Source organism: Trematomus bernacchii, unplaced genomic scaffold, assembly GCF_902827165.1.
Source record: "Trematomus bernacchii unplaced genomic scaffold, fTreBer1.1, whole genome shotgun sequence".
Taxonomy (NCBI): domain Eukaryota; kingdom Metazoa; phylum Chordata; class Actinopteri; order Perciformes; family Nototheniidae; genus Trematomus; species Trematomus bernacchii.
Window position 1 is genome coordinate 5,150,920 of NW_022987564.1, and position 16,262 is coordinate 5,167,181.

The 16,262-nt window shown below is 40.1% G+C and overlaps 2 protein-coding genes across 2 annotated transcripts; both read left to right on the forward strand.

The window, feature by feature from the left end:
* Positions 1-533: 533 nt before the first annotated feature.
* wu:fc38h03 (acetylcholinesterase collagenic tail peptide) lies at positions 534-9,758 on the forward strand. Its single transcript, XM_034125159.1, is given in 19 exon segments — positions 534-951; positions 1,539-1,653; positions 1,733-1,788; positions 1,790-1,843; positions 1,954-2,073; positions 2,291-2,335; positions 2,464-2,490; positions 3,888-3,959; positions 4,035-4,097; positions 4,206-4,232; positions 4,334-4,378; positions 4,688-4,723; positions 4,802-4,882; positions 5,171-5,267; positions 5,765-5,904; positions 6,016-6,135; positions 6,612-6,741; positions 7,768-7,870; positions 8,914-9,758. Coding segments are annotated over 18 exon segments (1,383 nt in total). The 5' UTR covers positions 534-951; positions 1,539-1,556; the 3' UTR covers positions 8,984-9,758.
* Positions 9,759-10,440: 682 nt separating this feature from the next.
* LOC117478403 (peptidyl-prolyl cis-trans isomerase FKBP14-like) lies at positions 10,441-16,071 on the forward strand. Its single transcript, XM_034125448.1, has 4 exons — positions 10,441-10,742; positions 11,571-11,722; positions 12,582-12,709; positions 14,378-16,071. Exons 1-4 carry the CDS (start codon positions 10,552-10,554, stop codon positions 14,534-14,536), a joined length of 630 nt encoding a protein of 209 aa, XP_033981339.1. The 5' UTR covers positions 10,441-10,551; the 3' UTR covers positions 14,537-16,071.
* The last annotated feature ends 191 nt before the right edge of the window (positions 16,072-16,262 follow it).

The window sequence follows — 16,262 nt, forward strand, 5'->3', positions numbered from 1 at the left end:
ATGTCAGAAAAATAATTACAAAGACATAAACCTATTATAAATAACATAAGATAATAATATGTACTTATTTGCGTTGCAGCAGCATAAAAAGATAAGGCATTGTACATTAGAGAAATTAAAAGACTAGAAATATACAATTCAAAATGTAAACATCTCTAAAATAAATAAAATAGCATTAAAAATGCAGAAAATATACATGTTGAAATACAAATTTACAGTTAATAAAAATAATCCAGTTATTGTTACCAAAAAATAGAGAAAACATACCGGACAGAGATTGTGTAGTTCAAAAAGAGCCCTACCCTATGTCAGTTTCACTCATCTATTTTAAGAGTTGTATAAGAATAAGTCAATAATGTAGGGCAAAGTTAAGGGATATTGACTTTTCCTATTATTTCTGCCATTCACTAAAACACCCAGCAGAGGGCGCCAGTTCCCTGCTGCAGAAACCATCAGTAGACTTAAAACGTGCCAAACGAGTGTACTGTATGCATGCCGACATAAAATGTTGGTGCCGCCAACCCATATATTCATCCAGCTGCTGTGAAGTCGATCAAGAAGACACAGCAGCTAACGAGCCTCTGATCCGGACCATAGACTGTGTCATCCAGACCACAGACTGTGTCATCCAGACCATAGACCGAACGACCCGGACCATAGACTGGACCACCCGGACCCGCTGACAGTGAGCCGCCACCGCTGTGCTGCCTCCACTCAGTGGCCTCTGCTGGGACATTCAGCCCCCGGGGAGAACAAATAAAAACCATCCTCCTTCTGCATCTGTGTTGGTATTGAACAGCAGAAGTGGGTCGATAAGTGGATCAGATTTATTAGCGGTCTACAGCTCGCCAGATGCCAGAGGAGCCCCAGTCTGAGGGTCTGCACACCGCGCATTAAGTGAGAGGGGATCCAGCAACGTGTACACAAGTGCGGCACAATCTCAAGTGGAAGGTAAGGGGGGTCTTGTGCATTGGAAAGCATGGATGTTAGATGACATTGCTATCATTTAACTATATCATCTGTGCATTGAGGCATTGTGTACGTTAAATTAGATAGTATAAGACGGGAATGTTGAGGCTTATTAATAAAGACTACTGCATGCATTCGTTCTGCATTGACTTCTAATATCATCCACTACCAGACGAAATATGAGCATACTGGAAATGAAATGTTTGTGTAAATGAAGAAGCCTTATGACTTCTAACATGAAGTGTTAGAAGTCATAATTAGCCTGAGTGACAGCACCCCCCCACACACCCTCTGTCTAATTCTGGCTGAAGGGGGTTTGGTGCACAACTGGTATTACAGCGGTGCTGCATCTGCTGCAGTGTGGAGCTGCAACAAGTTTATTATGCTATGAGGAAAGAGAGAGAGAGAGCGAGAGAGAGAGGGAGGGAGGGAGAGGGAGGGGGGTTAAGTGGTTGATGAAAAAGTGACACCCTTTAGAGGGAGTAAGGAAAAAGTGACAGCTGCCAGTTACTGCATTAAGCTCAGCAGAAATAGAGTGTGTGTTTGACAGCTTGTGTTGTCCGCTTCAGGGAGAGTAAACCATAAGGATGGATCTGATCAAACTTGCCGTGTCCTTCCACTTCCTGCTGTGCTCTGCGTGGGCCCGCCACTCTTACATGGACAGCATCTTCTCCCCCCGCTCAGGTAAGTTGAATATTTAACTTGTCATATAAGGCAAATAACACATATTGCATGCATCTTTTAAACTCTGGCTCCCTCTCAGTTCTCAGGTTTCTGGATGAGCCGCTGACGTTTGACCCCTGCTGTCTGATGTCCCCGCCCCCCCCCACCTCTCTTCCCCCCGCCGCCTCAGCTGTGGAAGCATGGCAGCCCCGTAGGTGTTCACAAACACACACCTGATGCCTTATTACACCTCATTTACACACATTTGCATGCTAAGAGTATAGGATTGAAACAGGTTGGATGTTGTGTGTTTGACTGAAGGGTGGTGTTAGCGTGTTGGAGCCAAGCGTGTTTGGAGGAGAGGTAAAGGAAAAGGAAAAACCTGTCACACCCGGGTGTTCAGCTGGACCTCCAGGACCCCCAGGACCCCAGGGCCCAGAGGCAAGACCCTTATATAAATACAACACAATGTATATACTCTCATCACGGCCTGCACCACTTTTCAGCTAATGTGCATCCATGACACTGGAGCCATTTAGATAGAATATTGTTGAATTTAAATGAAACAAAATGACCTCAATATTATTGATTTATTTACAAATGGACCAAGCTCTGTTAAATGATGTGAGCTGGATATAAATGTAGTCTTATTTTTCAGGGTCAAGGTGGATTACCCGGCATCCGAGGACCACAAGGCGAGAAGGTGTGTGTTTGGGTTTTGTTAGTCTTGAAAATGTACTTTGCTGTTGAAGTATCTGTGCGTGTGTCCTTGTGTTCCTCTCTGCTCTAATGACTGCTGCATCTCCTCTCTCCTCATTTGTCCTCCTCCAGGGAGAAATTGGACGTCCCGGGTCAAAGGTGAGCCTCTCCTCCCGCATGTCGCCTCGCCTCGCTCGTCTCTCTCTGGTCCATCTCGCATGTCCTTGGTATAATGGGATCTGAATTTCTCTCTCCGTCCCCCCCCCTTATGCATCCTCCATCTCTGTGATGTGATTTGTCTATTGATGTGCTCAGAATATCCTCTGCTGCTGCTAAATGGGTCACGCTACATTAGTCCCGCTCTTTCCATGTAGCAAAGCTCGATCACATCCCAGGATGTCTCACCTCTCTTTCTCCCCTCTATCCTTTTCCTCTGCTTCCTTCTTCCTCCCCTCTCCCTTTCCTTGGGCCCGGATCCATTACTCTTCGTACTGGACTCCAGTCCTGCTGATCCAGGCTCTCCAGCACTCCACTTCTGCACTTTAATCTCCCTAAGTGCTTTTGCTCTCCGTGATAAATCACTGCACACAGCAGCAGCAGGTCCACGGTGTCTCTACAGGCTGCTGTTTTAATGACGGCCAGCTAAATGAGAGCACGCTGGTAGCATGGCGGCCGCTCTGGGATACTTGTCCCATTGAGATGCGAGGCTGATTTGTAATGCATTTGGCTTTTCTTGCTTGAAGGGAGCTGGCGATAGCGCAACATTGATTAGGCTTTTATTCCTGTCTGCTAATTATTGAATCTTAGTGGCATTGTAAAAGCAGTTGGCATGCGGGGTTTTGTCCTCTGTCATGTCCCATTAGGAAATCATACGAGGTCCGTGTAACATGCTAATTTGTTTATGACCCTTATTTAACCTGGTTACACTCTAAGGATATCAGTGGCTCTTTTTTCAGGGGGAAACAGGGCCATTAAAGAAGCATCTTGGCAAACGTAAAATGCTGCAGCTCATCAGCATATCAGAAGCAGAAATCAGTCCAAGTTTAAAAGGAAAGCCTGACGTTTTAGAAAAGATGCTTATTGATTCATCCCAAGAGTCAGATAAACCCCACTGTGAAACTATATCTTGTCATTTTTGCACCACAGATTATGTACTGATTAGACAATATATTTAAAACAAATTATAATATCTTTGAAGAGTTTCTGATAGGCTGATTATTGTACATTTGGTTAAAAAAAAGGCTTGCTGTTCCCCTGTTTCCAGAATGTATGCTACACTTACCTCATCTAATATAATTTCCTCAAAGCTTCTGGCAACAAATCAAAGAATGTTGAACTCATTCTTTACGTCATGAATTCAATTATTCAATTTGTTTTGGAGAACAAGGTTAACACATTCTGCTGTTGAGGATAAGACTATTAACACTCAAAGAGGAAAGAACTGCAAACTGTTTAGTGCCATTTAAAGCAACTGAGTCGTCATTTCCAACAAGAAGAGGTTGAAAAAGCATCAACAGATTCAATAAGTGCATTCTCTGATCCTGTGTGTGCCTTAGGGTCGTACAGGGGCTCCAGGCCTCCCAGGGAAACTAGGACTACAAGGATGGCTTGGACCAGAGGGACCCCAGGTAACTGTTATATCACAATGTGTTGTGGTCTTACACTTTGCTATATAAGAACATGAACCTGTATGGGTTTTTTAGGCTGAGAAAGGGGATCCAGGACTCATGGGATTACCAGGACTAAGGGGACCATCAGGGACAAAGGCAAGTCATATCTTTACACAGGCATACACACAATTATGTTAATGATAGGGAAGAAAAGAGAAACAGTCTTTCGTTATCTGCTGTTATATTCCCTGTGTGTTTTTTCAGGGTTTGCCTGGTTACAAAGGAGATAAGGTAGGTTCAGAATCACTTCTCTCACTACACATGTCTGCCACATGTCACAACAGAATTATTAAATCCTTCCTTGATTTATTTTACTCTTTTATTTTTTCAAGGGGCGTCATGGTGACCCTGGAGCATCAGGACCAAAAGGAGATAAGGTTGGTGGACAGTTGTCATTTTTCTCTTAATAGCAGATCCTAAAATTGTATTTGAATGTACTGTGTTGTGTAACTCTTACAGCCCAGGCTTTGAGCATTATAAGCACCTCATGCTGTGTTATAATGGACTTGAAAATGTAAAATGCTGGTTAGAATAAAAAGTAGATGACTTTACTCTTTCTCTCAGGTCCCGACATTTCAAGCTCACTTGAGCCTCAGTGAAAGATTCAATTTAAAGATGTTATGGATCTCTGCTCTGCTGAAATAATGACTTTTCTGACACCAAGCTCTCATTTTGTCTTCATGCAGGGCTCCATTGGTTTGCCTGGGATGCTTGGACAGAAGGTAAGTATTATACTGTAGGTAGTATAAGGACAGTTAGGAGTCTGATTCAAACTGATTATTCCACTACTCTTTTCCCAGGGTGAGCAGGGAACAAAGGGAGGGTCGGGAGTGGCAGGGAAGAGAGGACCCACTGGACGGCCAGGGAAGAGAGGCAAACAGGTGAGGAAGACGAGGAAGAAAGATGCTCAAGTGAGAGCTGCGTCTTCTCTTCGGCTAATTAAATAACTCAAGATATCCTTAGCAAAGACTTCTGTAGGGAGGGGGGGTCTGTTGCATCTTCTCAGCCTACACATGTACAGTCTATGCATGTAAACACACACATTTTCTGTTACATTACATTGTATACATTAACACAAATGGCAGCTATGCACAGGTGGCAGTGGAATGTGAGTACCTCCAGTATGTTTGTGTATTTCCTAATATTGGGATGCTTCCTGGTTTGCATAGGGCATGAAGGGTCACTCTGGCACCCCAGGAGTCATGGGCCCCCATGGACCTTCAGGACCAAATGGCCATCCAGGACCACCTGGTCCACCTGCCTCAGGTACAGCAACTCACACACTGGTGCTCAATCAGCCTGAAATTACTACAACCTATATTATTTACAGCATAAGTTATAAAGCCAGCAAAATGATTAGTTCGCCCCAAACTGCCCCATCTGAACTATAAACTATACTCCGGGTCAGTGGGTCAATGATGAGGAAAGCCTCTCTGATAAAGCAGGACTCCTCTCAAACACATATTTAAGTTACTGCTATCATTACGTCCCATTAACCCGGAAAACATAACCCTTAACAAATGAAAATAGGCACTACACTGACCTGTTGAAACTATTCTCTTCAATTTATTATCCTTATCAACTGTAGCTTTAACAGTTTTAGTCCTATTTTACGTATGTGTTTTAGTCATTAAATGTGCTTTGTTTCGTTTGTTGTTGAGCCATGTCAAAGTAGAATTCATGTTTAATTTATTTGCTATGTGACAGACATTAAAGGTGATCTTATTATCATCCTATTTTGTATGGGATTTTTTCTTTTACAGGTCTCTATGTAGTAGGGGAAAAGGGGGAGAAGGGTCTTCCTGGTCCAGCGGGTCGCTGTGACTGTGATTCAACTGTTGGAGCCAATAATGCTCCTTTTGGAAGCTACACACAGCGGGGGGGCCTCAATAAAGTCCCTGCAGTAAGATCCCTCACATAAAACCACATCCATATTATTCATCTATCCAAACTGAATATTTGTTCCCACTGAAACAATCATGACTCATAATGCGCTGACTGTGTATCTGTGCAGATATTTGTGGTAAACAATGAGGAGGAGATGGAGCGTCTGCGTTTAGACCACTCAATAGCATTCAGGAAGGACCAGAGGGTGCTGTACTTCAAAGATAAAGATGGATGGAAGCCCATTCAGGTAACAACTATTATGTACTGTACACACTACTAGTGTTTTTACTCGCTAGGATGAAACTAAAGATCTTCAAATAACCAGTGCTGTATTTTTTCAAACTGATGCCAATGAGCACGTAAGTGTTCATTTACAGCTCACATCAAGGCTAAAACTGAGCAGTATTTAAGAGTGAATGTTCATTTTTGATATCTCAACTCAAGGTCCACTTACTGGCTTTTTCAGGAGCTAAGGAAGACCATGAGACACAATTGAAAAGCTGTAGAAAAACTAATAAATGGACTTTGACTTAGGATTTATTCGTCCAAACTGGTCTAGATTTGATGGGAAAATGTATATAACTACTACATGCATCATTTTAAGTAAGGGGCTCACTTTCCCCCTAATAAAGTCCAGTTTCAGCGTAATGCCTTAACAATTAAAGTTACGATTTTCTCACTGCCTGAAATGTCAAGTTAGCGTTTGTTGTCCTGCGTGTTCAGCCCTTCCAGCCGTTCCAGTCCACAGAGAAAGTCCCGGACAGAGTTGGTGTGTGTGGAGACGGGAAGGTGCAGGCCCAGCACGGAGAGGAGTGTGATGATGGAAACCAGATTGTCACCGATGCCTGTCTCAGTGAGTTACAAGCATCTGTTGCTCATTTGAACACACGTCCGGTAATGTGGAGGTGAACAATGATCTACAGACAGTAGGCAGTTTATTGTATTCATTTACAGATTTAAGCTTGGCTGAAGTGGAAAAGTTTGTGTATTGTTAAAAGCAAAATGCTACAAAGTGCTATGGATTAAGATTCTACGCACAAAAGATGATGTACATGAAGCATGTGACTTTAATGTCCATTGAAGCTCCTAACAGATCTGATGTCACCTCAACAACTGAAATGTCATATTTTGAATATTGTATGTCACTGTTAAAAGAAATACTAACGCTCTCATATCATCTCGTTGTATATTCTTGCTCTGCAATGGGATAATGGTTTTCGGAACATGAATGAATTGGCGGCACCTAATATTTATTTCAATGAACTAGCTCAAAACAATTCAAACTGTAATGGATAAAGACAAGCATTCATTAGCTTACTTGTTTGTTAATTTTCTTGTAATTGGGTTGAAATGTGCTATAAAACTCCTAACACTAGGATGGGTCAAATGCAGTGAAACCATGTCGTTACATAGTACCTGTACTATATGCAAAAAAGTGCAACAAAAAAAAATAATATGGAAACCAATTCCCTTCATGTTATGTAATACAGTGTAACTAGAATTAAGATAAACAAATGTATATGTTAGAAACAAAACAGAAGGTTAGGCTGTTGCTGCAGAAACGCCGCCCTGCTGTTGCGGAGCCAGCTTCCTGCAGAGCTGCAGTGAGTCTGAACCACCTGACGGAGGATAAAAGCAGAACACACACACTGTGAAACCTTTCCTTGATCGTTCATTAATCTCCCCCTCTCTTTTCCTGCCATCCTCTCACTTCTCCTCTGTTCAATTAAACTAGCAGCAAAATGCTGTATTGGCATCACTGTAAAACACGCAGGAGGAGTGCCAAAACAATCAGTAACGTCTTCTCTCTCCCTTCCCTCCCTTCCTCTCTCTCTCAATACCCTGCCACCACCGATACGATTTCCTCACCTCACTTCAGACTGTAAGTGGGCCTACTGTGGCGATGGCTACCGACATGACGGCATTGAGGAGTGTGATGGAAAGGACTTTGGTTATCAGACCTGCAAATCCTATCTCCCCGGGTATGTTCACTGACAGTGTGCATAAACAATCACTAAGTGTCCATTTATTGGTGTAGAAATACTACAATAAGACTTTCTGCAGTTTAGACCGCAGCACTTTTATACTGCACCAACTCAGGACAGTAAACGGTCATTGGAATGAAATACCGTACTTACTGTATAGTGGGAGGTCTCTCAAACCCTGCAGAGATGATGGTGCATTACCCTGGCACCACCATGAGTTAGCTGCCTTACGCATGCTTTATTATTATGCTTAAAGGAAAAGTTCAGCATTTTGGGTAAACGCACATTTCCGTTTCTTGCTGACAGTTGAGAAGATTTATAGCGCAGTTAGTTTAGCTTAGCATTAAGACTCGAAGCAGGGTAATCAGGTAGTCTGTCTGGCTGTTATGTAGTTTAGAGAATATTATGGATTTAAGACAAAAGTGACAAAACACTCAGAGAAAACTTCACAATTACAAACATGTCTGCTCCTTCAACACCAAGGACATCTCCATGGATTTATCAAGAGTAAGGGCCATATATTATGTCTACCACAAAGCACAGTTTATGTTACTCTGGGATGGATAGGGGGTGAGCAGGTAAACAAAGGGGATGTCTTTTGGTCATTTTGCCAATCAGGGAAATGGCGTCCCCCCTTCGCTCCCGTTGAAACTTGTTTGATTGTTTATTTGCTTACTGACATACGTTACAGGAGAAATGCTGAAGCATATTTTTACCTGATTTACTTCTAAATATGAGGATAATAATTCTGTTTAAAATGTTTGACAGGAAGTGCTTTTATTTTGAAGTACAATGAAGTCTCCTGCTCTGTGTTTTTCCGGTTAGTTGATATTGAAATGAATACCAGATGTCGAGTGCACGTTTCCACTACAACTACCGTTCTTGATGTAAACTGCTGCATTCAAATATATCAAAATGTTCAGTTTGGACTAGACCCGCTTTGTTCATTATTCTAAGCTTCCACTACACAACAGCCCCCTTTAAATCAGTTGCACTTTTTAAGAAAATGTTTCCCTAAAATATCTCCCCATCTTCCGCAGGTCCTTTGGGCAGCTCAGATGCACCGACTCTTGCCTCATTGACTCCACAGGTTGCAAGTATTTCACCTGAACTGGAAAGTGAGACAAATTGCCTGATTGCAACTTCACAGTTCCTCTTTCTGATCACTGGGGTCTATATTTCAGATTTCTACTGAAGTCTCACCCCTTTAAAATAAATGATGGACTGAAAGAGACTAAAGGAAGCTCTTGCGCCTGCTCTGAGCCATGTGAATCGACCGTCTCCCCTGCAGGTTTCAATCTTTGTCTGGCCTCAGGGAGCCACTTCCTGTTATAGTCATCGGCTGCAGCACTGTTATGGACACCGGTGGTGGTGGGACACGTTTTAATGATTGTATCATATGAAATAGTTACAATGTGTATGACTTGCTGACTGTTAATGCAAAAATAAGCTGTATTGTGAAATTATTTTGTAAAGAGAGACAGAAAAAAGAGCCTTTCAAATGAGGCAATTATATTATTGATACTATATATACTGTAGTATGCAAATCAGGGGTGTGTAAATGTGTTTATTCCTTAGGAAACATGTATTTATGAAGTGCAATACTGTGAAAATGCATGTAATTGTGTACAAGTGCACATTGGACTGTTTAACTAGTGCTATAAATGTAATATCCAAAGTATAGCCCTCTCGATGTGAATGTTCAAATACCGACGGGAGGGAAATGAATGTCGTACTCTAACAAGAAAAACTGTGATCATCGCAGCAGCATGAAGAAACTGCTCAGTTACATCAAAGGAAATTCAACCTTAATTCAGCCAAATGTAATAAGTGTATTTTAATCTGCCTGCATGACTGTAAAGTTCACACTGTACACTAATAAAGGTGAGGCCAACAATTCAGAGTGCATTTCTTCTTATCCATCATGTCATATTGCTTCTTCAAGGAAACACTTTTAGGATAGTATCAGTGATTTCGCTTGTTAGTGATTTTCTTCAAAAAAGATGAATGAATAATTAAAAAATATATATTAACGTTGTTCTTCAGAAACTGAATTTATATAGTTTGCTTTTGTCAAAAGGATAACATTCTGATATTTATTGAAATATAATTGTATTTCATGGACAAATTGCAAGAACACATTCCAGACGTATACTGTACTTGTAAGTGGAAAAAGTAATCCCTTTTTCACAGTGTTCATGTATAATTTGAATCTTTATCTCAGTCTTACTGTCTCTCACTTCCTCGTCTGTTTACCTTCTTTTTTGTTCTTTAGTTTTAAAAATAATATTTGATTTTTAGTCATGATAATATAATAAGGATTCTTGAATTGTTTATTATTTGAGACAGATTGTGTTGTAGTATAATTTCCACCATTATTTAATTTTATCCTTGCCATCTTTTTATATGAATGCCCTGTTTTGTGTTTTTTATATGTGCCTTATGCAAAAAAATTGCCCTTTTTTTTTTTAAACTTCACATCTGTAAGGGAGCGTCTGTGGGCGGGTTTACTGGTCAAAACCAACCAATCAGGAAAATACTTCCTGCAACAACATGCAGGATGAAACGTCACTGCCACGTAGAAAATAAACTGCACGCGTGTCGCTGCAGCTTCTCCAAACTTTTCCCAACATTTCACTTACCTGTTTTGTTCCTCAGTGAGGTGACAGTGTGGCAGCATGCTGACGGTGCTCGCCTGGCTATGCTCCTCCATGCTGCTCTCCGTCAGCGGGGGGAAGCTCCCTGAAGCCGAGGTGGAGATAGATGTCCTGCACAGACCCTTCCTCTGTCACCGGAAAACTAAGTACGGAGACATGCTGCTGGTGCATCATGAGCTGTACTTCGAGAATGGGACCATGTTGTACACCAGGTATGTTTCATGTCGGCAAACTGTCTTTGAAAAACTCCCGCGGTGAGTTTCAAGAGAGCAGGAGTTGTTACGAGATTAAAAGTAACGAAACTAACTTTCTCAAGACGTTAAGTGGAAGCCATTTGGTGTATTTCTTTTTCTTCATTTAAATAAACTGCTCATACGGGTTTGACATTTGTTGTTTAAACTTTAAATCCGATTTTTCTTTCGCCGGGTTGCTATGGCTACTCCATGCCAGGTGTTCACGTGTCAAATCTCATTGGTCAATCCTCCATCTGTTAGGATCACGTGATAAAACATGTAAAGGGTCAGTTCAGCCAAGTTACAAGACACATTTTATTAAGTTGACCATAAAAGCCAAACATAACATGACAACAGATAAGGCACTTACTTAAAAAGACAACAATGTGATATTTAATTCAAAAAGGTTTATCTAACAAAACCATTCTGTAAACATATATTACATGTTCTTATTCATACATATCACCTTATGCAAATATATACATGCATATACACACATGCTTAAACCCACACACAGCTTATGAAAACTGAATATACTTTAAAAAAAATCATACATAGATCTTACCATGTACAAAAGGTGGTAATAGTTAGAGCTGAGGTCAGAGGGCAAACAGGCGTGATATTATGCAGCATTTCTCAGTAGGGACTGTAATTGAGGAAATGTTGTGTTCTTTTGTGATTTAAGTGAGGGATGTTTACTCTAATTTCCACTATTGTTACCTGCTGTTGTCTCTAAAGGGGGTCTTCTTGCAGTCCTTCCTTTTCAGACCTGTAACCCCACACTCTCTGTCTGTGTTTGCTTTCCAGTCGAACTGATGGTGACCGGCACGCCATGTGGTTTACTCTGGGCATCATGGAAGTGCTTAAAGGCTGGGATAAAGGCCTGCAGGACATGTGCTCTGGAGAGAAGAGGAAACTGGTCGTCCCTCCTGCCCTGGCCTACGGGAAGGAAGGGAAAGGTACTGCAGCTTTGACCATATTCATGCAAACTGCTGTGCATGCTGCTATGCAGAAACATGGGACTGTCTTTATAAAAGTGGTTGAGGTTTTTAGAAAATGTGTAATATTCCTGTACATTAATTTTGCATGTATGCATATTATACTTGTCTGTCTTGTTTTGAATTGCTCTCCAGGACTCCCAAACTGAATGAAGATTTCATTCAGCAGTATTAGTCCACTTTTTCTCTACATGGAGCATGTGAACAATGTTATGCTTTTTCCTGGTAAGCACACACCGCTTTAACCCCTAACATCTATCTCTTCTGTTCCTGACTAACTTTTGCCTTGACAATAATAACCTGAATGACTAAACATGACTAATAATGCAATAATAATTTGACTTCTTAGTAACACTTTCAACATGTTTTCGAACTTATGTTTACTTTAATTAATGTACAATGTGTTGCTATAAGGACAAATATTAGGGCCAGACTAAAGGGAAAAAATCGAAAAGGAAAATGAAAGATTTTTTTTTTTTTACTTTCAGTATTAGTGCCAGCAGTAATTATAAAAAATATATAGTTACATTTTTTCCATCTGATTTGTTGATTATTATTTTAATGTGTAATGTTAAGATTATACTGAACAACTAGCTTTTCTCATTTACTGAAAGTTGAACTTAAACATTGTTCTTGAGATGAAGGATGAAGAAAAATCTTGATCACTCATTTCTTTCCTGATAAGACTTTTCTAATATTTGTGATTCTTAAGGGATGCCAGACCAAATGCTTTCTTTAAACTGAAGCACTCTCATATAAACCCCAGTTGATACAGTCTCAGTTCTATCTGACCTCTTGCTCTGTGCTGTTCTCTGCTCAGGTAAGATCCCTCCTGAAAGCACGCTGACCTTTGTCGTCGAGCTGCTTAACATCAAAAATGGACCGAGGTCTCACGAGTCCTTCCAGGAGATGGACATCAACGATGACTGGAGGCTCTCCATGCAGGAGGTATACACAAACGCACACTGCCTTCAGAAAACTCTCTGACTTGGAGTAGATAAAAATGCGTTTTCTTCCTATGATATACTAATAAAAAACCCTTGCGGCTAATGGTCTAAAGAGATAAGTGTGGAGGAAATTCTTAAGAGAAACTCATAAATAATGAATGGACAAAATGTGTCTTTTGTTATATTTAATAAAGACATTAAATATAACTAAATATCAATTCAATATACAATTGAAATCGATCTGAAATGCAGGAACAGATCAACTTCATCCTCAGAGGATAAAGATAATTCTGCACCCCGAACACAGCTGACAGTCCCACTATATATTCATGAAAGGAAACGGCCAACTGGTCCTACATCCCATCATTAAACCATAAAACCCCCTTACCCTTAACCATTTGCAAATCCACCTTTATATTTCCTTTTGCCCTCCTGAAATGTTAATCCTAAACATATGTCTCTGTTAAACACATACAAGACTAAAAATATAATTGAACAGAGTAAAAGACAATCAGAGTATAAGACTATATGTTTTAAATGATTATATGATAATTTGACACAACACTAAGCATTTATGAGCAGTTACCTTCTCAGATTGTGGTCTTCTGACAGTTTAAGAGGCCAGAAGGGGGACATTCTCTCTGTTATTTCATTTTTCTTTTCTAACTAGTAAATCACCTATCAGATTTGAACACTGCTATAAACAAATCATTCACTGTGCTACTTCTACCTGCAGTGTTTCCCCTACCATTGTCTTGGAGGGGCGCTGCGCCCCGCCAACGGAGCCCCGTGCCCCCCCTGAAATTCAAGATGTTTAAAATATATATATATAATTTTCTTTTTTTTAATATATATATATAGCACCAAATTGCAACTAATCTATATCTACTGTCACTTTTCACATTGAACATGTGCTCTTTTATTAAATAAACTAAACGCTTTCATTTTAAGTTGTGAGTTTAGTGTTTTTGACCCTAAGAAACACTGATGCATTAATCAATAACAATAATCCACAGCTCCTCTCTGCTCCAGAGGATTTAAAATAAATATATCCCAATGCCACCCACCCCACCCCCCCAAAGCAGTAAACCTAGGGGAAGCACTGACCTGATATATGTTGATATCCCAAAACAATTGCTAATTGGAGTTGAAACAGACCAGCACGGCCAAGTGTCAATTATTGGAAATGGCTAATAATTAAGATGTGGATGCACATTAAAATGAATATCCCAAAACATAAGTGCTGTGCAGGTAAAGCAATTTGGACTATTAAGTAGTGTCCATTTTATTATTCCATATCTTTATTTGTTTGTCAAAAATAAACTGCAGTATCTGTTTTAACAGTGTATTGTTAATCTTGGATGTAACTTTTTTAAATTTTTTAATTAGTATTTTATTCTACTAAATCATCCAAAGAAGAAAAAAAGTATAATTCATACACACAAAGATAAACAAAATCAGTAGAAGCGGGAGGGCTGAAGCATAGCTTATGGGAAGTAGCCCTCCCGTGAATCATCCTAATACAACATTGGCATTATTGCGTCAAAAACGTATAGAAATGAAGGAATTGGATTTATGTATCTGACTCCACACAAGGGCTTTATTTTAATTTTAAATCTCAACCTGTCTCATCCTCACTAATCGTCCTGCTCTCACCTTCATCCACCAGGTGAGCGTGTATCTGAGGAAAGAGTTTGAGCGCCACGGCTACCCTCCCAACGACACCCTGCATGAGAACATGGTGAAGGACATCTTCAACAAAGAGGATGCGAACAAAGACGGCTTTATATCCTCCCGAGAGTTTACTTACAAACACGATGAACTTTAAATTCTCACACACTCGCTCAGTGTCATGGAGTTTAAAGTGATTTGTGGTTGAAATACTTTGATGCAGAGCTTTATTTCCAGCATGAAAGTATGTATAGGAGCGTTGTGTGAGCCAATGGGTGTGTTTAATTGATGTCTTTTTTATTTTGTATGTTTTGTTAATGTGTTTACAATAGTCCATTACACACTTTTTAAGAATGTGTTCAAATGATATATGCTTATCAGTGTCACCAAATATCTGAGGAAAAGCAGGAAGTAAATGCCTTTAACAGTGTATCCAAAGTATGTAGATAACAGTTGCTAAATTTGGCTGTAAAATTCAATTTTGGGGGAGAAATTGTATTTATTTCCTTTCCTAAAAAAAATTACATCAATTTAATTTCACCCTTTGTGGGTTCATAAGTAAAGGGACTGTTTTTATACCTGTATACATTTGGCAAATAAATGCGTCCACTTTATAGAAGAATTGGAGTAAATGTCATTAAAATCAGTCGTATGATATTGATTGAATTGTGTTTAGGTTCAAGGGGCAGGAAAATGTGAACTTTGGTATTTGTTGTGTCTAAGGAGCAGTGAAATGTATTGTGTATAGGGCACTGATGATCATGAGTTTTCCATGGCAACCGTGATGACTTGACATAGCAGGAAAAGCAGGTGTAACCGAGAACATAATGGCTCAGTTTCATTTTCTCTGCGTGTTCCCAGCGAGCCAGTATACACAATACTCAGGTCCTGGCACAAAGCAGCCATCGTTGTTGTTATAAGAGACACCTGTTTGACAGGTGACAGTCGCTGTGGGAAAGTGCACATGCATACACTGCAGTGTCAATGCTGAAAGAATCAATATTTAAAATTCTGAAACATACAATTATCTCTGCACGCTACTATCCAAGGTAAATCGTCTGAAATGACAAAGTGAGATAAACTGTACTTTGTTGTTTTTACCAACACGCTGGAGGCTGTTTTCCAATATTGCACACACGTCTCAAACCACCGAATGTTTCCACAGTGTCGACTTTAATCTAGACTGTCCAGTTTTTTTTTTTTTAAACATGTCAAGACTAAACTCATTATGAAAATGTATCTTCTAGTCAAGGCATATTACAATTTTCAGTTTTTACAACCAATGAGATCAATAAAAGTGAACTTTCTAAAACAAAATACTGTGGTTTATTTGGTTTTCACACCTTGTAACACTTTACACATTGAACCAGCAGGTGGCACTGTCTTCACAGGTGTTAGTATTGGTTAACACAGGGAGGAAGGTAACACTACACCTCATTCATTATGTATTCACAACAGAGAAACCAGATGCATTCCCATGATTATTAAATGTCTCGATGCATTAGTTACTTATTAAAATTAAACACAAAGGAGAGCACCACCATATGTACAACGATAGATGAAATTGCATAGCCAAGTAGTCACCTGCAATTTTGTTGTTCTCATTGAGGTTAAAGGGGCCCTATTTCAGGTTCATATTTGTATGTTATGCCTCTACTGTGACATGTCTCCATGCTTTAATGTTCAAAAAGCTCTTTATTTTGCTCATACTGTCTGTGCTGCAGCACCTCTTTCACCCTCTGTCTGAAACCAGAGCCCAGTCTGCTCTGATTGGTTAGCTGGCCGGCTCTGTTGTGATTGGTCAACCGCTTAGAGATGTCCCGCCCCTTAGCCTATCACGTACAATGTATTGGAGAGCTAGCCAATAGAAGCTCAAGTGATAC